The sequence below is a fragment of the Papilio machaon genome, chromosome 25 (assembly GCF_912999745.1).
Source record: "Papilio machaon chromosome 25, ilPapMach1.1, whole genome shotgun sequence".
NCBI classification, from domain to species: Eukaryota; Metazoa; Arthropoda; class Insecta; order Lepidoptera; family Papilionidae; genus Papilio; species Papilio machaon.
The window spans coordinates 345,108-369,026 of NC_060010.1; the positions used below are offsets into that span (position 1 = coordinate 345,108).

At 36.1% G+C, this 23,919-nt stretch overlaps 1 protein-coding gene and 5 non-coding genes across 6 annotated transcripts; 5 read left to right on the top strand and 1 right to left on the bottom strand.

Annotated features, from left to right (window-relative positions):
• Window positions 1-355: 355 nt before the first annotated feature.
• Trnae-cuc lies at window positions 356-427 on the bottom strand. The gene has a single exon. It is a non-coding gene; the product is annotated as a tRNA-Glu (tRNA).
• A 4,469-nt stretch (window positions 428-4,896) lies between these two features.
• LOC106710530 lies at window positions 4,897-20,319 on the top strand. Its single transcript, XM_045684211.1, has 21 exons — window positions 4,897-5,158; window positions 6,465-6,535; window positions 6,687-6,784; window positions 7,055-7,188; window positions 7,350-7,571; window positions 8,308-8,451; window positions 8,718-8,795; window positions 8,947-9,384; window positions 9,544-9,576; window positions 9,764-10,603; window positions 12,488-12,611; window positions 13,030-13,138; window positions 13,403-13,559; window positions 13,931-14,157; window positions 14,680-14,871; window positions 14,985-15,132; window positions 15,612-15,828; window positions 16,146-16,372; window positions 17,003-17,178; window positions 17,258-17,679; window positions 20,007-20,319. The coding sequence occupies exons 1-21, from the start codon at window positions 5,014-5,016 to the stop codon at window positions 20,182-20,184; spliced, it is 4,380 nt and encodes a 1,459-aa protein (XP_045540167.1). The 5' UTR covers window positions 4,897-5,013; the 3' UTR covers window positions 20,185-20,319.
• Trnas-cga lies at window positions 5,217-5,298 on the top strand. Its single transcript has one exon. It is a non-coding gene; the product is annotated as a tRNA-Ser (tRNA).
• Trnar-ucg lies at window positions 5,956-6,028 on the top strand. Its single transcript has one exon. It is a non-coding gene; the product is annotated as a tRNA-Arg (tRNA).
• Trnak-cuu lies at window positions 6,571-6,643 on the top strand. The gene has a single exon. It is a non-coding gene; the product is annotated as a tRNA-Lys (tRNA).
• Trnar-ucg lies at window positions 18,370-18,442 on the top strand. Its single transcript has one exon. It is a non-coding gene; the product is annotated as a tRNA-Arg (tRNA).
• Window positions 20,320-23,919: the final 3,600 nt, after the last annotated feature.

Consider the following 23,919-nt stretch of genomic DNA (forward strand, 5'->3'; position numbering starts at 1 on the left):
TTGAAAATGGCGGGATGAAACCTCCTTTCCTTTGAAATTAATTTCGTCAAATTAGTTTTACTAATATAGAGTTTAATGAGCATTTTAAATTATGTTTAAGGCTCGTTAACATTATGATTCTTAATGACTATAATTTTAACCGTATTTAAAGTGAACTTAACGCCGATAGGACAAAGTATATACATGTTCATATAATTTGGTTTGTTAGTTGCCGTTAGAGGGCGTGACAGACACGCGAATCACGTATAGTTTAGGTTGTTCAATAAAATGATTTGAAGTTATTAAATTGATTTCTTATACGCTCTAATAAAAAGAGTTCAAGTTTTAAGTATGTATGGAAACACGCAAAAAGTATTTCCGATACCGGGAATCGAACCCGAGCCTCCTGGGTGAGAGCCAGGTATCCTAGCCACTAGACCATATCGGATGTTATTTGGTTAAAATAATTTTTAAATCATTTATAAGCCTAACTATAAACTTATCGTTGGTTAAATTGTTTAAACTTTCGTGAGACATCATAATTAATTAATTAAGAAACGGCTTAACTCACGTTTTGATCGTCCGGTGGCGGCACCGACTAGTTTCGGACCCATCGGGGGGGGGGGGGTAATGTTAACAACAACAGTGACTCGTCAATTTTGAACTCGTCGACATCGCCGTCGCCGACGCACGCAACGGCCACCGCGCCCCCCGCGCCCGCCGCCCCCTCGAGCCGCGCGCTACGCGCTATGGCCCGCAGTGCGAGACGCGACGCGACCGCGAAGTCCTCGAAGTAAACACTCGCCCTGAAGATGGACCCCCGATGGGTCCGAAACTAGTCGGTGCCGCCACCGGACGATCAAAACGTGAGTTAAGCCGTTTCTTAATTAATTAATTATCGTTGGTTTCTGAGACATTTTAGCTTCAACATACGCCAACACTTTTTATATAACGCTTATTGCGTAAATGTTAAAAAAAAGTGTTGGCATATGTAGGTATACTACCTGTTAGCCGCGAATCCGGATTAAAAAAACGGATTTAAAAAAAAAACTTAATAATTAGCCTATGTGTTCTTCCAGACTATGTTCTACATTTGTGTCAAATTTCATCAAGATTGTTTCGGAGATACCATCAAAAAAACTTCCACCAATACATCCATCCATCTAATCTTTCGCATCTATAATAATAGTAAGGTTGTCATAAACATGTTGACGTCCATAATATCAATCACAATTTTGTTGTGATTTCACAAGCCAACTAATCATATCATAAACTATAGAATTTATTGACTTTTTGAGGCATATAAAACATAACAAACCTATATTTTTTTATTAACATCTTAAAATGTACTATGCATTTAATTTGAAAGAATTTACCTCAATAGAACTTCGTTACGATTGTACACGGTTAAACAATGAAAATGGTTTTGACATGGGACCACAATTGTTAGCCGACTTCAAAAAGAAGGAGGTTATCAATTCGACTGTATTTTTTTTTTTTTTTTTTTTTTTTATGTGTGTTACCGCGATACTCCGCCCCTGGTGGTCCGATTTTGATGAAAAATATTTTAATCGAAAGGAAGTGCTTGCAGGTGGGTCCCATTTTTTTGTTTTTTTTTTTAAATAACTAGAAGACTAGTAGATTTTGAATATAGCTTCAAAATTTGTTGCGAACATTAGGGACATTTTTGCTTTCAGCGCTTACGTAGGCTAAACTATAGGACCTACATAAAAATGATGTATGGCGAATTGTAGCTCTTTAAATGTGCTAAATAAAAGTCAGCGATAGCATATATCTATCTTTTATAGTTTTCTCACAATAACCATTTTTTTCTTCAGAAACATCAATTAAATTCATGCCCTATTTCCGACGCTATTATTCGAGTTCAGTATTAACGCTTATGTAAATAAACATGTTCATTATCAAGAGAATTTAATGTAGATTATATTTGCAATTGAAACTATATCATTATGTCTAATAGTTTAGGAGATATCGTAAGAATAAAATTACGCGGAAACGAAAAATGCTACACGAAAAGCACAATTTTGCTTTCTAGGCTTACGTAGGTCACACTATATGACTTACATAAAAATGATGTATGGAGTAATTATAGATCCTTAAATTTGCTAAATAAAAGTCTTCGGTGGTATATATCTATCATCTATGGATGTCTCACAAAAACCATGTTATTGTGAACAAACTTCGATTAAAATGCACACGAAAAACAGCGTCGTAAGCTTACGGCGCTATTATATTATATTCGATATGAATCCTTATCCAAATAAATATGTTTTATGGGTAGAGTATTAAATGCAGATTACTTTAGCTTTTAAACTATGTAATTCTGATCAATAGTTTGGGAGATATTAAATAATTAAAAACTACGCGCATTCGAAAAATGCTAGTGCGGCGCGCGGCTGGACAAAATTAAAGGCACGCTACGATGTATTAGTTCGGTAATTTTCAATTTGTATACCGATTTTGATAATTATTTCATTGTTTAAAGGATAAGTGGTTATCTGGTGTATTCTAAATTAGTTTTTGAATTGAAGTACACACATATCAAATAGGAAAGTCCTTTTCTTTATTTGTCTTATTTATGTCTTTATATGTATTAAGGAAATTGGTAATTGAACTTCAAATTCACTAAAAATTGTGAAATAAAACAAAAATTTTAAGAAAAAAAAATAGCCGACTTCAAAAAAAAACAATCGCAAACAAAATGCACTCAAAAGTAACCTAAAAAACCAATTTCAAACAAAATGCACTCAAAAGTAACCTAAAAAAACCAATTTCAAACAAAATGCACTCAAAAGTAACATAAAAAAAATTTCAAACAAAATGCACTAAAAAGAAACAAAATAATGTCATGAAAACTCTCTAAACTCTAGTAGTTAGTAGTAGGGGCTCAGTTTTCCGCAACTCCACGACAAGCGCGTATTTTGCGTGTCTCTAAACTCTAAAGAAAGTTCTCTTCTTTCTTGTAACATGTCTATATTGTATAATTATTGTTATTTTGGAGTCGGTTTCGGCCTAAGTAGGGACATAAACGTAAGTATGTCTAATACATCTCAAATATAAAATGTCACCTATTTACTTCGGCCGACACCGACTGCGAAATAACAATAATTATACAATATAGACATGTTACAAGAAAGAAGAGAACTTTCTTTAGAGTTTAGAGACACGCAAAATACGCGCTTGTCGTGGAGTTGCGGAAAACTGAGCCCCTACTACTAACTACTAGAGTTTAGAGAGTTTTCATGACATTATTTTGTTTCTTTTTAGTGCATTTTGTTTGAAATTTTTTTTATGTTACTTTTGAGTGCATTTTGTTTGAAATTGGTTTTGTATTCTATGCAATAATATTAAGCAATATTTGTTAAGCTCAGTGAATATTAGCTAAGCGTGAGTACATAACGTATTATATAATACTTGCGAAGTAAGTAATTTTACATAAACAAACATTTTCTCCACCATATTTCTGTAAACAGGAAAAAATTATTAACCACTGATTAGATATTAATATGGAATAGAAAAATAAATAGTCTTTGTACCGATTTAAGAAATTATACTAATATTATAAACGCGAATGTTTGGATGGATGGATGTTTGTTTGAAGGTATCTCCAAAACGGCTCAATGAATCTTAATGAAATTTGGCACATATGTAGAACATAGTCTGGAAAAACACATAGGCAACTGATTGTTTTTTTTTTTTAATTCTGCGTGGACGGAGTCGCGGGAGACAGCTAGTTGTAATATAAACCGACAAGCAAGCGATGTATCAATGTGGAAGAGGTGAGAGAGGTGTCTAGACACCGACAAATGGAAGTAATCACTGCATACCCCTTAGTGTTCCGAGGTTTTGTAGATACTAAAAAATTTAGGGTAAATTACCTAGGTATTGTACCCTAAATTATGGTAGACGCTGCCCTTCGGTGAGCATGAAATAGTTGACTAAACTGTATATCTGTATATCTTTTGTATATATATCACTTAGGTTGTTATTTCGCAAGTGTCATGTAAATCAATTGATCAATCCTTTTTATACATTCTCATGTGGTCCGATACTGTCGCTTTCACCTCGCGTGGCCATACTAGCGATGTTCACGGAACTAATATCTTATAGTTATGATGAATGTAAAGTTTGTATGAGGTTGACTGAATTGGACACAAAATTTACAATTTTACGTTATTTTAAATCGTCAAATTATTAATGGAATCTACTTACTAAAGACGGCGGTATTTCACAAGTCTATTGGTTGTTATGCAGTGGAAACAGTTAATGAGACATAACTTACCGCTAATTCGCTAAGAACATTGCTCTATTGTGAAGGGGAAAGTGGAAAATAGAGAGTGAACACTGTGACGGACTGACCGACAACATTATTAGTTTTTATATATACTTTATTAGTGAATTTTGAACCTTATTATATTTGTTACATAGATTACATAATTTATTGGGATATCGATCACTAGTTTTAGTTAAGTGTGTTTTTTTAGTTGTATAGTAAACTAGTTATCACCCGCGATCCCGTCCGCACGGAAATAATAATAAACATGATAATTAGCATATGTGTTCTTTCAGACTATGTTAGAATATGTTCTACATATGTGCCAAATATCAGCGAGATCCGTTGAGCGGTTCTGGAGATACCTTCAAATAAACATCCATACATACAAACATTCGCATTTATAATATTAGTAAGATATAACCTTTGCAACAACTTCTTACTTCTTCTTCGGACTCTTCGTCCAGACTGTTTTTAGTCGACTTCAAAAAGAAGGAGGTTATCAATTCGACTTTTTTTTTTTGTCACTGAATTATCATTGTTTGCCTTGAAAAGGCATTTACAACTTCACCTGGCTTGAGTTACATTTTGTTAATATTTTTTTATTTGATTGTTACAGAGTCGAGTGTATGAAATGAAAATGAACATAAACGTGAAGTGACAAGTGACAAGTGACGTGAATATGTGCAGGACGTAGATGTGACAAAGTTTGTGACGAGCGAGGAAAAAAAAATAACAATATGTCACGATTATGTCTGTTTGTGATAGTGACACTTTTGGACTATGCTTTAGGTCATGTTGCCCTAACATACCCGCCAGCGAGAAGATTGGATCTAGACTTTCTAGATAATTCTAGAACGAAACCACCTTGTGGTATGCCCAAGGGTATGTATTTTATGATTTTTTGTTGTGTTAAAACAATTATTTCGTTGAAGCAAGATAAGCAGTCGTGGCCGAGTGGTTAAGGCGTCTGACTCGAAATCAGATTCCCTCTGGGAGCGTAGGTTCGAATCCTACCGGCTGCGAATTATTTTTAATTTTATTATCTTTAAATGCTCTAAAAATATGTGTTCGTTCGGTTCTTTAGCAGATTTTAAAGTTTCTTGATTTGTATAATTTCGTATTTTTATTATTAAGTTTTTTTTAATTGTCAACTTCTCAGCCTTCGAATATATGTTTCACAATAAAAACATTGTGTGCAGGAAATTTATTTTTTTTAATTTCCTGCGCGGGAAGTCGTTATGTTACATTAGTCACAGACCAGTATTCTTAAATGTCGTTCGAATAAATTTTAAATTGCCAAATTAATAGATTAAACTCGAATTAATTTATAGAAAACTGTTTATAACTTATGTTTGATGTTATCAAAACATTTTGTTGAGATATCCAAAGACTGGTGACATTTTTATCTAAATAAACCTTTAAAAGGTTGAATTGGAGATCCATACTACGTCAAACGCCGTATGTGTTTTCGTTAATTGTACGTTTTTCAGGGATGTTTAGTGTTCTTACATCTTTTAGTTATGTGTTAAAATGACGCATAATATTTCACTACGACAGCCTAAATAAAAATAAAGTCATATTCTGAAAATATCAAGTTTTTTTTGTATTAACATTTTGAAAACTTATGCGCGCGCATTCCATTTAAACCCAGTGTTTTATTGTCTATCATTACGTCACTAGACCGTGTGGCCTAATGGATAAGGCGTCGGACTTCGGATCCGAAGATTGCAGGTTCGAGTCCTGTCACGGTCGAAGATCTCTTTTAGTAGAAATTCTTTGGTAAAAATACTTTTTCATCCATTTATTTTTTGCAAAATATTTTGTTGACACTAAATTTCGTTTTTTCCAACATTAAGTTTTGTAAGACTATTTAATTTTGTACACATCGAATCTATTTGTTTATCTAAACTTTCTCATGCTCCCATTTATAGGTATATGTACTTTGGTGGAAATTATCTTTAGGTGTTGATGTCACCTTACATTTCGTATTGTTCTTTAAATTTTAAGTAGCTAGTAACAATGTATATTGCAAGCAATAGATGGCGCTTATCTATTAGTTTTATTGTGCAAACTAGAACAGGTTTTTTGAACAACTATGACACCTAGTTTTTAAATTTAAAAAAAAGTTGGAGACGTTTTGTATGTATTTGTTTTGTTTTTTTTTGTAATATGTTTTGTTTTGTTTCAGGATCATTAAAAACATCTTTTTTAGCAGGTTCAACTTTTACAGTTCATTGGCATTTGGCATATGCTCATAAAGTAAGCATTTTTTAATTTCACACAATCGTCCATAAGCCCGGCTAGCTCAGTCGGTAGAGCATGAGACTCTTAATCTCAGGGTCGTGGGTTCGAGCCCCACGTTGGGCGCAACTTTTTGAAATTATTTTAATTTTTTTATTCTAATTTCAAGGGAGGGTTCAGTTTGAGAATACTGGATGACTTGGAAAGACCCGTATTAGATCTCACACCGAGGGCCGGAGGAACAGAGTTTGTGAGAGATGACGTCACGTGAGTTATTAAACGTTACAAGTATACGAGTAATGAAGTTAAGTAAATAGTGAAAAAAATTTAAAACAAGTATTTTTTTAATAATAAAATATTTCGATACCTAATTTGGAAATCAGACACGAAACATGATCTTATTTCACATACGAAGACGCCAGACACAGAAAAGTTAAGCGATCTCCTTAGTATAGATTCGGAAGTATAAAACTAGACTAAGAACTTCTTTAGTGACTAAATACGGCAGTTTGATTAAAGTTACTTATTTATTATTAGCGCCCAGAAGTACGAAGTGCGTCTCCCTAGTGACTTCACGTGTGAAAACTGCACACTTCAGCTGCAGAGAGAGGCCGGCGAGTGGGGGCCCACATATCGCTTCTGGTCGTGCGCTGATATTGATATAGTCGATCGTAAGTTTATTATAACGTACATCTAATAGTAGTGCCCGCGACTCTGTCCGCGAGGAATTAAAAAAAAAGTTAGTAAGCACCCTATGTGTTCTTCTAGACTATGTTCTACGTCTTTATATATTATAAGGTGGTGAGTCACAGTCGAATTCTACGGTTTCCAGGCAAGAAATTCCACGAGACATGTTCGGGTCACGGTTTCCACATCCTCGGTCGCTGCAAGTGTCACAAAGCGCACTATGGCCCCCGATGCCAGTTCGCGGATGAATGTTCGGAGGATGGCGAGTGCGGGTTGCGAGGGAAGTGTTTAGATATTGCCTCAGTTGAGCCTCCCAGCAAACTGTGTTACTGCCCACATGGCTTCTACGGCAAGGGATGTAACAAGAGTAAGTATATACGACCTTTATTAAAACACGGAATATCGCTCGATTGCAAAATAAAATTTTCATGCTTTGGCGCGACATATAAAGTTAAAACAACCACAGGGCAAGTATTCGTTCCTGGGGGACTAGAAAAAGTAACGTTTGATAAGCGAAAAGTCAAAAATGTATTGAAGTGACAATAACTTTCTATATGTTACGTGCATGTAACTTATTTTTACTATATATTTTGACAATAGATAGTAGATAGTTAATGTGCATATCAGAGGAAGTTTGAAAGTAGCGCCAGTTATCGAGAAATTGAGGAGCAGAAGGTTAGCGTGGTTTGGACATGTTATGCGGAGGGATGATAATCACATAAACAAAAAAGTAATGAGATTGAATGTGGATGGATATAAAGGTAGAGGAAGACCAAAGAAAGTATGGATTGATTGTGTGAAAGAGGATATGCGTAAGAAGGGGGTAAATTCAGATATGACGGCTGATAGAGATGTATGGAGGAGTAGTACATACTGTGCCGACCCTCCATAGGGATAAGGGCAGGTTGATGATGATGATAGTAGATAGTTACATTGTCTAGACTCGCTGATTTATTTAAAAGAAGAGAGTCAATTTAAATACGGAATACTGAAGTTAACGATTTTAGACTGAAAACATCAATACAAAATTAGTTTTTTTTTCAACGAATTTCCTTATTTTAGTACAAATTATAATGTTTTTAACAATATACCTTTGTTCTCAGAGTCACCATGGAAAGACAAGGCTATCGACTTAGCACTTTATACTAAAAAGGAACTGTCCAAGCAGTTTGCTCTTTACTGGCGAATACTCAAGGATTCCAAGGAGATTGAATTCGTAATGATTGTCAATGGCACTTCATATGCAGGTACATAAAACTACATAAATAATTCCTAGCCTGATTATAAAATGTCATAATTTATGATCTCGTTGTAACATATAAGAGCACCCGAAAACAACGTGCATTTATGTAGATGTTTGAATGTAGAAGAAGCGAGAGAGGTGTCAGAACCTCGACAAATGGAGATCCGTGATCTCTGCCTACTTCTTTAGGTTACGGGCGTGAGTTATATTATTGTTATATATCTATTCTCTCGCTATCTAAGTAACAGGCAATATTAATTTTGTCTGCAGGCATTGGATGGAGACCGCGTGGTTTGACCAAGCAATGCAAGAACTTCCCAGTTTTAGGACCACCTCCAGACCAAACTAGTAAGTATTACTTAATATTTTATACTTCAAGAGTGTGAGGGACACTTTTAATTCGGATAAAGTTCTAAGTAACACTGACATTAGTATGTATACTTGAATGAACTAACTTATAATATTAAGAGTATATAGACTATCTTTTCAATAATTCCAGCAAGCACACAAAAACCGGAACCGTTACCTGAACCTGAACCGAAGTCCGAACCTGGACAGAGCGTCGAGCCTAAGTCGGAACCGGAACCCAGTCCGGAACCTAAATCCGAACCGGAACCCAGTTCGGAACTAAAGTCCGAACCCGAACCAAGTGCGGAACCGAAGTCGGAACCCGAACCAAGCGCGGAACCAAAGTCCGAACCCGAACCAAGTGCGGAACCAAAGTCCGAACCCGAGCCAAGTGCTGAACCTAAACCAGAACCGACATCTGAACCGAAAGCAGAACCAAACAACAAACCGGAACCGGAACCGACTGTTGAGAATGATAACAGAAATAAACGGGTCGCCATGCTTTTCTTAGATGGAATGGATATAAAGAACTTGGGTGAAAATGTCACTGTCACAACTAGTGTGTCATACCAAGTCTCCAGCTCAAAGGGTAAGGTTTAATCGAAAATTCACGTATTTATAATAATTTTTAATCAATTCTAGGTAGAAACTGTGCGTCTATGTGCGTATTATCATGCAGTATATTGAATTATCTTTTATCTTTAAATAATTAGGTTAGGTTATGATATTATAAATATATTAATTGCAGGAAGAAAACCGAGAGCTGCTCAAGATGTAACCAGTGAGTAACTACATAAATAAATGCACAGAAAGCACAAAATAATACCAACACTCGTGCTAACACACCAGCAATACAAACACACGCACAGACGCACACAAACACTCACAAATGTCGTATTCCGTACGCTAACGCCGCTGGACTTTACTATTTGTAAATATAATTCCGCATGGTTGCATTATTTTTACAGATACCGAACCGACAAAAAGACAAAACGATTCCAATCCCGTACCCATTTCGACTCCGGTACCGGAACCAGCCCCCGAGCCGGATTCCGTACCGGAACCAACATTAGAACCCAAGTTAGAACCGCAATCTACTCCTAAACCCAGACCCAAATCTAAATTCGTACCGAAATCTAAACAATTAGCGCAAATTAATGTTAAAACCGAATCGGCAAAACCTCAATCACAACTTGAACCTACACCCGAACCTAAATCGAAATCGCAACCAACTCCTGAACCTAAATCCGAACCGGAACCGACACCCGAACCGAAATCGGAACCGAAATCGGAACCAGAACCGACACCCGAACCAAAATCCGTACCAGAACCTTCTCCCGAGCCTAAATCGGAACCACAACCATTGCCGGGGTCCGCGTCGCATAATCAAACAAAAAATAATCGTGAACCCAAAGATGGTCCTAAATCAACACCTGAACCTATCCCTGAACCCAAATCCGAACCCGAACCTACTCCTGAGCCTAAATCAGAACCAGAACCTACGCCCGAACCGAAATCCGAGCCAGAACCGACTTCAGAACCTAATTCAGAACCCAATTCAGAACCCAAATCGGAACCAGAGCCCTCATCGGAACCTAAGTCCGAACCAGAGCCGTCCTCGGAACCTAAACCTGAGCCTAAGCTCTCTTCCGAACCCGCATCCGAACCTGAACCCACTCCTGAACCGAGTTCCGAACCGGAACCTACTCCGGAACCGAGTTTGGAACCGGAACCAAACCCGGAACCGGAACCAGGATCGGAGGAGGACATGGAAAACTTACTAGTTAAAGGACTCTCGGATGAATCAGGTATCGTAACCGCTTTGCCTTATATGCGATCTGTATAATATTATAAATGCCTATTTAACACTTTATATTAGTAAATATTAACTCAATTTAATTTATTTATTTTAGAAGTTAATTTCTTTTTAACCTCAAATATCATGATAAAAATAAATAAAACTTAAAATTACAATTTGTCTTGAAATATTGAATTTAAATTGGTACTAAATAAGAGTAACATCTTAATATTTAACACATTTACATAAAATTTCTAATATGTTTGTATATAAACAATAATTAACAATCTGCATTAATTATTAATAATTATATAAAGTGTATATTTATATAAATATTTACAGTATTTATAATTATTTATGTAAATTAATATCAGAGAAAAAATTACCTTATACATCTTTACACAAGCTTTATATCTATTTAGTATTTACTTAATTTACAAAAGCTTTTGCTTTTATTGTGCTTGTTTACGCACTTTCAGGTTCCGGCTGTCTTCTGTTTCCTTCTTTCCTATTCTCCATCTCTATCCTTCTTAATACTTCTTTAATTATATTCTTTTAATCTTATCATCTCTCGTAATTTTCATTTCGTTTCAACTAATAACCTATAAATTGTACATATAATACTGTAAATTTAATACATTTTATGACGAATAATTACTATATATTTTTAACCTTTGAATGCTATCAAAGGTGTCGTAATGGTCTTCATTTAAATATATAAAATGATAGTAAAACAAATAGAGTAGAATTGCGCGGGAAAAGTAACAACTATCTTTTCATTACTTGTGAAACATACTTCAAATAATATGTTACGCTATGAAATTATACATAATTTTTGGATGTTGAACTCTGGGCCTAAAAGTATATTTATGGTAATCGCCATTATATCTTTAACAATAAAATTTATATTAAATCTGATATTACAAATGAGAAAGTTTTGATGTATGGATGTTTGTTTGAGTGTATCTCCGGAATGGCTCAACGAATATTGTTGCAATTTAGCACAAGTGTGGAAAATACATACAAAATACTAATTATTAAGTTTTTTAATGCCGCGTGGACAAAGTTGCCGCCGATAAAGCCGGACATAGGTAGGCTTTTTGATTGCGTGTCCGGCTAAAATAAACGCTGTCACGGCTTTTGTTACGCTTTTTACATTTCCCAAACGAGAGTGTACCTATTAATACTGAGACAAAATCCTAAATAATATAGGATGTCCGACCTTTCTACCCAAATGTCCGGCCAAACTGGCTGGTCTGACCGGCTTGTAGGTTTGGCGACCTGGCAACCCTAGTTGCAGGCGATAGTTTATAATTGAAGATGACGATACGAAGACGATTGTCACAAGTATCCTTGCTAGGTCCACTGTTTGTAGATTGTTTTAAAACGCAGACAATAGATGGCGGCATTTCATATATTAAAGCCTCAGTCTGAGTTTTTTGAAACCAAGGCTTTTTATTATTTCATCCAACTCTTTAGAGGTACTATCTATTCAAATTCTTTTTTCTTATTAAAATTGGGAAAAATCGAGTAAAACATTTGTCATTTTCTTCTCTCTTAAATAACACTAACCGTGGGTTTCTAAGGCATATTAAAATATCGTCATCCCTGTCTTTATCTTTGTAAAAACAGAGATAACAATATGTTTTACACTGAGATCTTGGTCTCAGAAACCCGCGGTACATAACGTATTCAGAGATTTAAGACACTAAAGCAGTTTCTTAACGTAATTCTCTCGTACTAAAATTACATTTCTCTCTCTCTCTCTCTCTCTGTACAATTGTAAGACCTTTTCTTGTACATAACATACTAAACTGTACATTAACTTTAAACTAAACATGCTCAGTGTATCGGACATCAGTACGTAGTGTAACCATAAGAGCGATATTTGCAGGATATTTCCCAGATCACGAATACGCTCCCAAGTTCGACTTCAACGGCATGGACTGCACTGATCTCGTCATTGGTACCGCTAGAGGGAGCTACCATAGAGTATTAGATTATTATACAAGGGATAGGTAAGTTTTAAACAATGTAAGCAATTTAAACTTTATTTTTATCAAGAACTAGCTTTTACCCGCGACTCCGTCCGCGCGGAATGAAAAAATAGAAAACGGGGTAAAAATTATCCTATGTCCGTTTCCTGGTTCTAAGCTACCTGCCCACCAATTTTCAGTCAAATCGATTCAGCCGTTCTTGAGTTATAAATAGTGTAACTAACACGACTTTCTTTTATATATATAGATTGGTGACTTAAACATATTATTTCTGACTAGAACCAAAAATTTTATTGTTTATTTTAAAATTAAGGATAACGCCATCTAGTACAAATTATGAAAAACTTTTGATTGATGGAATGAAAAAACTTAACATCGATTTGTACCTAACAATCAGAGCAAATAGATCTTTAAGCTCTTTAATTAATTATCTACTTAGGTCGACTCCACGAGTGGACACTTTCTGGGGCGGACACGATGACGTCACAGCAGCGTCCGGCTTCGAGGAGAATGGCGTCACTACAATCATGTTCAGGAGAAAAATAAAGGTAGGAAATGTTTTATCTTCGCTATTTCATGTAGTTTTACTGAAAGACATTTTGAAGTCAGTTGTTCAATATTTCATATCCCTACTTTTTGCTACCAAATGATGGACACTGTATAAAAATACTGAAATTGCTTAAAATTTCTTTGAGTTCCATTGACACCTTCTCATCTATTTATAAAAAAAATATATATGAGTGTTAGTTATGTCCTTCAGCAGTAGTAAATAATCTATTCCACTTTTTTTTAAATAAATATGATTGTTCCAGGCGAAGGAGCCGACAGACCACTCTATAGTAGACGATGAGATGCATGTAATTTGGGCGCACGGACAAGAGAACTCTCAGCTCGGAGACTTCTACCGTCCTGACGAGCTCAAGTACCACGGACACGGACAGCGCGGGGTCACCAACATTAACTTCTTCGGTCAGTGCTCTCACACGACACAACAGTAGACGGGACTTCAACACTTTACCTACTGGTTTTTGGACAGTATATAAACAAGTAATTGTAAAAGAGGCGAAAAAGAATATATAAGTTTTTTTAATCTATAAATTATCTCTAAAACTCCTCCTTCAAGAAGCGAGCGTATCACCATCTCAAAGGCCGGCAACGCATTTGCGATTCCTCTGGTATTGCAGATGTCCATGGGCGTCGATGAACACCTTGGTGTTCCCGCTGCTCTTTTGCCCCCTTCTCTTATAAAAATAAAAAAAAATTAAAAAAATTGAGTACTTTGTTACTTAAGTTAAAAAAAAAAACATTAACAATTGTTCGTAATAATACATACTTTCCAGAGGAGACAAAGTCATCATCAATGGGCGGTCTTCTCCCTCTAGAAGATAAATGTGGTGGTCAATGGAAGTTGCCGGCGGATTGCGACCCAAAGAACAAGACGTGTGAATATCACGCCACGTGGGAATATCTGGGACTCAAACGAGGGAAGGATTCTATTAAGTTTACCATCACCACCAAGTATAGCAAACTGTGGACTGGCATTGGATTTAGTAATAATCAAAAAATGGTAAGAATATTTTAAAAAAATCGGGTTTTGTGACAGTTTTAATTGACCTGGTGCCAAAAATGCAATAGTTCATAAACCCTAGTGACTTCAGTGCGATAAAGTTTATGACCTGGTGACCAAAAGTGGTACTAAACTATAATAAGTTATTTGCACCCCCAAAGTTAGAAAAGCGTCATCTGATCCTTGTCGGAGTTTAATCTTTTATTTTGTCTTTCTTGTCTTGTTATGTATCGAAGTTTATTTTCAGTTATTCTTTGACAGAACTAAGTACTTTAACAGCGTCAATATCACCTAATTTGATAACTCTACGACACTTTATTTAGTTTTAATTTAAGTGTTTGGCAGTGTCCTCGACTAATCGTTGGTTTCCGAGATCAAAATTCTTGTATGAAACATATCGTCATCCCTGTCGTTATCTTTAAAAAAAAACAGACATAACAAAGTCTCAGAAACCGATAAAGGGTTTGCTATTTTCGGTCAAAGTAATAATAAAATGTGAAGGTTGTCTGTGGTATTGTCCAGTCTCAGACGGACGCGGTGCTGGGTTGGGTAGACCCGCGCTCGGGCAGACCCTTCGTGTCAGACGCGTGGCTCAGCGGGTACTCCATGCCGCGGCTGGACTCGCGCCAGGATGTGGGGCACTCCTCCGCACAGCTGCAGGACGGCTTCACCACCATCTCATTTGTGAGAAAACGCGACACCGGAGACACTCAGGTGAAAGAAAAGCCAAAATGAAATACGTTCATTTTTTTAATTATGTTTGAATAGTTGAAGAAAGCATTCTAGAACTTCGTAACATCCTCTTGATTTATTCTGTTTGTGTGCAGGATCTGGCGTTCACGGACTCTCAGTGTCTGTACCTGATGTTCCCTACACAAGGAGGCGGGTTTGACCCCGTCAACAAGCGCATGAGCAAGCACCAGCGAGTGCCGCACGTCACTGACGAGCGCGTCTGTATACGACCTTGTGGACCTGGTCAGTACAACACATGTCCTCAATGTCATCTAGAGCTTCACTTATATCAAATATAATACAACTTGCATTCACATTACAAACGGAACTTCTAATTCCAACAGATAATAATTTATATATATAGGTATATATAAAAGAAAGTCGTGTTAGTTACACTATTTATAACTCAAGATAGGTCGAACTGATTTAGCTGAAAATTGATGGGGGGGGTAGCTTAGAACTAGGAGACGGACATAGGAATTTTTTATCTTGTGTGCATTTTTTTTATTCCGCGCAGATGGAGTCGCGGGTAAAAGCTAGTACTTCATAAACAAAATAATACATCTTTCTCAAGTAGTAGTCTAACGATATTTGCAAACTACGAATAATACTTCTTGGAGTCGTCATTATCCACCAGTACAAATTTATGCTTTTTTTTCCCTTTGAAAACCAATATCGTGCAGTACAAAAGTCACTCATGTCGTAAAATCGGTACACAACAGAGCCAGTGGAGGAAGAGATGACAACGGAGGCTGCGGTGCCGGGAGAAGTGGCCTACACCATGTTGGTGCGTGTGAAAGGTCTGGCGGAGAGTTTCCGACCTCCGGCTGCCGGCAGTCAGGAGTACGAGGACCTCTCCCGACAGCTGCTTGACGTGCTCGGCAGAGAACTCGCCAACAACAAGGGATACAAGGCGCTTCTTCTTAATGGATTCATGCAGTGAGTTGTACCTACAAGGAGACGTTCTCTTTATTGCTATAGAGCAGTGATTCTCAACCTTTTTTTTGTTGCAAAATTTGGCGGTACACAAAGAAAAAGATAAAAATTATTTACTTACTACAACACACTGCATAAATAGTTTATCAACTGTATAAAATTAATTGAAAAATTTGGCGGCACACTTTTGAAATTTGGCGGCACACAAAAGTGCCGCGGCACAGTGGTTGAGAATCACTGCTATAGAGAGCTGAAGTGGAAATAACAAAAAAAATACAAAAAAGAAGAAGAAAATCCCCATTTTTTATTATTTTTTTTAGAAACGAAACGTCAGCAATAATAGCAGATTTAACTCTGCGAACGATCGACCCCGACTGGGTGGAGTCGAGTCGTGCTCTGGATAGCGCCGTCTCTGTCTCCAGCAACACGAGCGACAAGGAGAGCGATATGGAGAAGTGGCAGCGCGTGGTTCAGGACACCTTACTGCAGGGCAGGATTGGAAACCTCAACTTCGATCCCTTGTTCTTGTCCTTTGAACCTCTCAGTTGTAAGTATTTTTATAAAACTAATGAACAAAACTTGTTTTATAAACTTGGACAATACTGCAAACTTCGTATTGAACAAATCGAATCTATTTTAGTAATAAATGTTTTCGTACAAATATTTCGATAGTGAAAACCGACGGTTAAAAAAAAAAGATGAATTGGAAAGCGTATTGGTGTAGACGTCTAATGGATACATTTAACGCTTTTCTCTAGTCCACATTAGCTCATATAATGGTGACACTTTTGAGACATAACTAGCCATGACTTCTTGTAAGTACAAAATATCAGCGGGAATACTTGGTTTTTAACTAAAGCTGGTAACCTTCTATATACGAAAACATTGTGATTAACTTATATAGAAACGGCTAAAACACTCACGTCTATATATCCGGTGTCGTCACCGACTAGTTTCGAGCCCTACGGGGGCTCTTCATTAGGGTGAGTGATGAAGGGCGCACTCACCCTGATGAAGGGCCCCCGGGGGCCTGGGGAAGGGAAGGGTTAATGATAATGTTTCACGAAAGTTTGAATAATTTAAAAACATTGTGTCCGACTCGAAAGAGTGTGTATTTGATTTCTCCCATTTCTTTCATTTACCTTCTCCAGAAGTGTAATGGTGGGTATAATTCCAGTGGTGTCATCTCGGCCTGTGCCGGAGGAGGAGGTGCGGGGGGCGTGGTGGGGGTCGGGTGTGTCGGGGGGTGCGGGGAGGCTGTACGTGGTGGCGGGGTGTGTGGCCGCGCTGCTGCTGCTGGCGCTGCTGCAGGCCGCCTGCACACTCGCCGCCACCAATCACAAGCGGAACAAGGTAACGTACTTACTTCATACGAACTAACTACGAGAAAGAGAAGTTTCCCTAATAACAGTAACTTTATAATTCTTTCCAGGACCAGTTGATACCGAACAACGCTTGGAAAGATTACTCCGCCGCTAACACTAACTACGCCTTCGAACCTTTCGAGAATGATAAATTTAACAACAGCACCTCCACTGTCAAGACACGGGGGGCGCCCCCCAGACCCACCAGCCCCCCACCCCCCAGACCTAACAGTGCACATCGACAGACTAACGGACACGGTCAAAACGGTCACGGTCAGAATGGACACAGTCAAAACGGACACGGTCAAAACGGACTCAGTCAAAACGGACACGGACAAAACGGACATGGACAAACCAATGGTCACGGCAGTGCTCAGATTAACATTCACAGGAGGGAAGGCGCGAGGTCTCCTGTGGGCAATGGCAGGAACCTCAGCGCGCAGTTTTATCACGACACAAGGTCACTGCAACGACCTCGCGGACAGTATGGGTGAGTTACTTTGTTATAACGACTCTTTATAGGTAAGATAAATTCCAGCTTACAGACACACAGACAGACGAACCGACAAAGTGAGAAAGAAAAAAGGGTTCCGTTTTTTTTTGTTTCCGAAGTACATGGTACGTGATCCTAAAGATGGTTAAAATTGATGATCAAAATTTTCTGACAGTTAAATGTTATCATAAAGCATACATCTTTGTTCTTTCTTTTTTGTTTGCAAAAAAAGGTCTAGAAACATCGGTTAATTACCAACCATGTTTTAACATTTAAATACATATTTATATCAATACTAGCTTTTACCCGCGACTCCGTCCGCGCGGAATAAAAAATAAAAAACGGGGTAAAAATGATCCTATGTCCGTTTCCTGGTTCTAAGCTACCTGCCCACCAATTTTCAGTCAAATCGATTCAGCCGTTCTTGAGTTATAAATAGTGTAACTAACACGACTTTCTGACTATATATATAGATTACTTTTTTACATAAAAACAAGGTATTATATAATTTTTTTAGCAGTGTCAAGTCTACGCTTATAACTAAGTATGGAGATTTGTACTCTATTGTGTTATTTCTCATTAGTGTCGTGAGCATGACATTTCCACCCATTGACCTATTTCTTAATAAAATCAATAACACAGAGTTGACGTAGCCTAGTGTTACTTAATTTGTATGAAATACAACAAGACCGTGTGGCCTAATGGATAAGGCGTCGGACTTCGGATCCGAAGATTGCAGGTTCGAGTCCTGTCACGGTCGAAGATAAATATCCTTTTGTTTTAAAATATTAAACAAATAAAATGTTAATTTAATTGATAATTTTAGACAATTGTTTTTAAAGAAGAAACGCAATATAAAGGTTTTGTTATTATTAGGTCCTTACATATGAAATTGGCGTTTTTCGTACTGGCCAATTTAATCACGAATTTCTCCTCTTTGGTAAGGAATTCCAAATTCAAATTTGTACAGCTATAGACTAATGTATCTGTGGTTCGATGACCGTCATTCGTTTGTTTTTATTCTTCTGTTTTTTTCTGTTTGCGTCACTCATTTTACAAAATGGAAAACTAAAAATATCGCATTATTTACGAGTACGAGTTCCACGGTGGCACTAGTGCTGCGGAAACGACTCGAAGGGTGAATGATGTGTATGGCGGTCGTGTTGCAAAAGAAAACACAGTTCGTTTTTGGTTCAACGTTTTCGTTCTGGAAATTTCGATCTGCAAAACAAGCCCCGTGGACGGCCTGAGACTCAAGTTGATAATGAAGAGTTGAAGGCTATTTTGGAAGCGGATCCATCGCAAACCACGTCCGAGCTAGCTGCAGGCTGCGATGTTAGTGATAAAACTGTTTTAATTCACTTGAAGCAAATTGGGAAGATTAAAAAGCTTGAAAGGTGGGTACCTCACGAATTGACTGAAGCAAACCGGCAAACGCGCGTCGACTGTTGCGTTACATTACTAAACCGGCACAATAATGAAGGTATTTTAAACCGAATCATTACCTGTGATGAAAAATGGGTTCTTTACGATAATCGGAAGCGCTCAGCGCAATGGTTGGATCCTGGCCAGCCAGCCAAATCCTGCCCCAAGCGAAAATTAACCCCAAAAAAGTTACTTGTAAGCGTTTAGTGGACTAGTGCCGGTATTGTTCATTACAGTTTTCTCAAATCTGGCCAGACTATTACGGCTGATGTCTATTGTCAGCAATTGCAAACCATGATGGAAAAGCTAGCGGCTAAACAACCTAGGCTGGTCAATCGCTCCACGCCACTGCTGCTTCACGACAACGCTAGACCACACACTGCGTAACAGACGGCTACTAAATTAGAAGAGCTTCAATTGGAAAGTCTAAGACATCCTCCGTACTCCCCGGACCTTGCTCCAACAGATTACCATTTTTTTCGAAATTTGGATAACTTCTTGCAAGGGAAAAAATTCAACTCCGATGGGGCAGTCCAAATCGTCTTCAAAGATTTTATTGATTCCCGTCCGACTGTTTTTTTTTAATAAAGGGATCAATGAACTACCTATGAGATGGCAAAAGTGCATAGAAAATAATGGTTCATACTTTGATTAATTAAATATATTATATTAAAAAATATTCGACTTTTTTTCCTCCCATACAAAACGCCAATTTCATATGTAAGGACCTAATATTTAAAAATTACTTTTACATCAAAAATAACTTTGGCAACAAAAAGAAATATTTGTATCCCCTAAGGGGTTACTTCAACAGTTTGATTGCGACCCCTTAGGGGGTCACTTACCATAGATTAAAAACAACCTGACTGACTTGACGTGACTGAGACCTCTGTCCTCAGTTCATACGGTGGTCGGGAGAGAGAGAGATCTGCGTACTCTCTGCCGCGAGGTCCGCGAACACCGCGCACAGACCCCGCGGGGGCACAGCCGGGCCCACAGCCAGACTTCTACTTCATGCCCTCGCAGCGCAAACACGAAGGTGAGATCATACGAGTCTATGTACCTAGACATGACTAAATATTTATAGTCTATAGTCCGGTGAACTTATCCGGCTCGGTGAGAGGCGCTGCCCTCGCTGTCAGTTCTGGTAAAAAATGTGTAAAATCACACATTACACGACATGACAATTAGGTAAAGTACAACATCTTTGTCGTACACAAAATCCTTTTGACACATTTTTGACATTTGGTTTCATTAATTGCCACCGGGTCAATAAGTTTGTTGGACTATACAAATTGTTAGTATAATGCAAAAAATATTGTATATCTATTATTACTTACTGAACTTTAGATGTTCATATAAATGCTGCTAGTTTATAATCTAACGGCCTTTGTATTCGAAATCTTTGTACATTGAAGTTATATTTAAAAACTTATAGATTTCTCCGTTGGTTTTTTAGACCATAATCTCTGTATATAACATATCGTCATCCTTGTCATTATCTTTCACAAAACAGAGATAACAATATGTTTGAAACAGGAATTTCGGTCTCAGAAACCCACTGTTAGTATATTAAACTTTTATGTACATTTACAGTATAAGTCTTTTTTAAAAATAATCTGTCTTGGAAAGTAATATCAAGGCGTTAAAAAATATTGGTGAAATTAATGGATCTGTTTTTTATAAAATGCTGTGCAAAAATTTTCTTGTAAAAATAAAATTACTAAACGTCACAAATATAACTAAGAATGTAGCCGTGGTGAAAAAAATAACCAAATATTAACTTAGCTCTAAAAATACTAGTTTGTAGTTTTTTAACAAATTAAGAGTAGTAATAAAATACATTAGATCTATTTTTAAATAAAATTGTAAATATTTATGATAAATCAGATTTAATCAAAACCAGTAAGGTGTTAATATATACGTATTTAAATATATTTTACAATGTATTTTGTTAGTTGCAAAAATAATAGTGTAAAAGCTTATAAAGATGCTTTATTATTTATCTGTGGTACTTGTGTCGACATATATTACTGTCTCTGTTTTGTCAAAGAGAATGTAAGGGATAGAAATTTGTCAATACAAGCGTCATTGCAATAGAAACACACATTTACCGACATCTGTTATTAAGTTGCGAAAACATAGTTACAAGTAAACAATAACAGATGGCGCTTTTTTAAATTAGAATATAGTGTTTTTTTAATCTATTTTTAACAAAGTGCAAAATAAATCAGATATTATAAATTGGCTTTTATTTTATGCTTACATATTTGAGTATGAAACGCTGCTTTTCAGGTAATTATTATTTTTTATGGGTTTGTGGTTCTATGGCGGATATAAGGAAAGGGGGCCTAAATAATTAGTTCCTTCACGTTTATGCTCGCCTGGTACTTTCTATTAATGTTTTCTTTAGTAAAACGACCCCCAAAATGGGATAAAGTCTTCCAGAGGATCCTCTCTTCCTTGTATTTTTGCCTATTATTTGTGTGTTAACATTGTGTATTCCGTTTCATACTAATTGTTTTCTATTATTTTTCTTGTTTTCAAATTTAATAAATTACGACAAAATACTAACAATTTATCTTGAAAAATGTACAAGTTGTGTGAACTAATTTACGTTTTTAATCTTTCTAATGAATTATAAAAATAATAATAAAATTATAATCGAATTTTAATAGAAAATAAAACAAGTTTTAATTATTTTAAATGTAATGTTATAGCCATGTTTTTTTTAAAATAATTATGTTATCTGTTAGCTTTTAAATACTTTACCTTTTACGTCAATAGATGTCGGTGTTGACTTTAAAAACTTTACTCTTTGGTGTTGGCATTTTCAATGTATGTAGTACGTTTTATGACAATTATTTATAATTATTTCTTTTTGTTTCAGAATTTTAAACACGAAAAAGTAACCCCACGCTATTTAGAATATGTTAATCAAATTATATTTATTATGAGAGATATTTGTATAATAATTTTGTTTATCAATCCATCCACGATAATAAGAAATTGGATTTAAAATTAAACAGCTTTATCAAATTTCTTTCATTAAACATCTAAAATATGCCCAAAAGCGTCAAAAACACCTGCAGACAATTATATAATTTGAAAAACACGTAAATTTAGACATAAAGTTTGATTGTTTGTGTTTTAATGCGGTTAAAACTGTCATGTGTAAACTTTCACATTTACTATTTTCATTTAATTACAGTTATCGTGGTTGGACTATACTAGTATTATTTTGTAATATTTTATACTCAAATATACTATAGATAGATAACCTATAGATAGAGTGTTTGACAGATACAATATTTGACGTTTAGATACAAATTTGACGTCTCATCGAGATTCGATTTTCGTAATGTCAATTTCTGTTGTAATTGACAACATTGAGGGAAGTTTTTTCGCCTCACTTTTGTTGATTAGTTTATCTATAGATTATATATTTATGTAAATTATATTAAAAATGTAATATAATTATGTAATACATTATTGTTTATCCAAATACTATCTAGTCCCTTGTCACAATAAGCTTTGCTTTATCATTTTACGTGCGCACTTGAATTTATATTATTATTACATTTAAATAATAATTAAAATCGGGTATAAAATTGAAAGTAACGGCATTATGTAGTCGTTGTAACCGTTTTTTTTTTAAATAAGACCGTTAACTGGAATTCAGTTGGGTTTTGAAGTTTTGGTTATAACAGATACACTCGAACCTGGATAAGCGAGAAATAGATAAGTAAAAAAAAACCTCTTCAAGCGAGAGTCATTGCTCGGTTTCACCGGACAACCTCTGTAAGCGAGAAAAAAGTCTCTTGACTCTCGCCTATCTTGGTTCCACTGTATATGTTTTCTATTGTTCATATTATGTAAATCTGTATATTTTTTATTATTAATTTAAATATAGATTCATTTTTAAAGTTGAGAAAAGAGCTGTAATAATTTTAATATCTATTTCTTAGTGAAATAAAACTAAAAAATATTTATAAGTTACGTAACTTTTTGAGATTAGAAACAATATTTGCGGCACTTAATAATATTAAGATCGTATATTTTTTATGTTCATAATTTAGGGTCAATTAAGTTTCGTTTTTCCTTTGAAATTTTATTTACAAACTGCACTAAATTAGGTAATACTAATTTAAAATTAAATTAAAACTATTTAAGCTGTAGCTATAACTATATAATTTATAATTAAGTATTTTATGTACAAAATTTACATTTAATATATAATTAATTTACACAAGCATAACAAATTTAAATGTATAATGAGAGATATTAATGTTTAAATACAGTCTAACCTGAATAACTTAGCGAGAAACCTCTATAAACGAGAGCCATTGTCCAGTCCCAACTGATAACCTCCATAAGCGAGAAATACGGGTAAAAAAGAAGCAGTCCTCTGAACTCTCGCTTATCAAGATTTGACTGTATATGTTTCAATAACTAATCGGGTAGATAAGGGTTTGAAATAAAATAAATTCAGCATTTTACAATGCGTTTTCCAACTAAGAATTTTTTTTTAAATGTGTCATTGTAGTAGAAGTCTAGAACAAAGGCGCAGGGACGCTTTAGCCCATCCCTGCCGACGCCGAGATAGTTATCTTAAGCCTTATTTTTTATACTTTATTGTTACCGTATCTGTGCTATGTGTGCATTTTTTACTCTCTGTACCACAGCAATAAATGTTTTCTTACAAAAAATATATCATCATCAGCTCACTATAATCCCCACTGAGGGGTTCGGAGCCTACTCTAAGTAAGGGGTGACTAGGTCATAGTCAACCACAGCCAAGTGCGGGTTGAC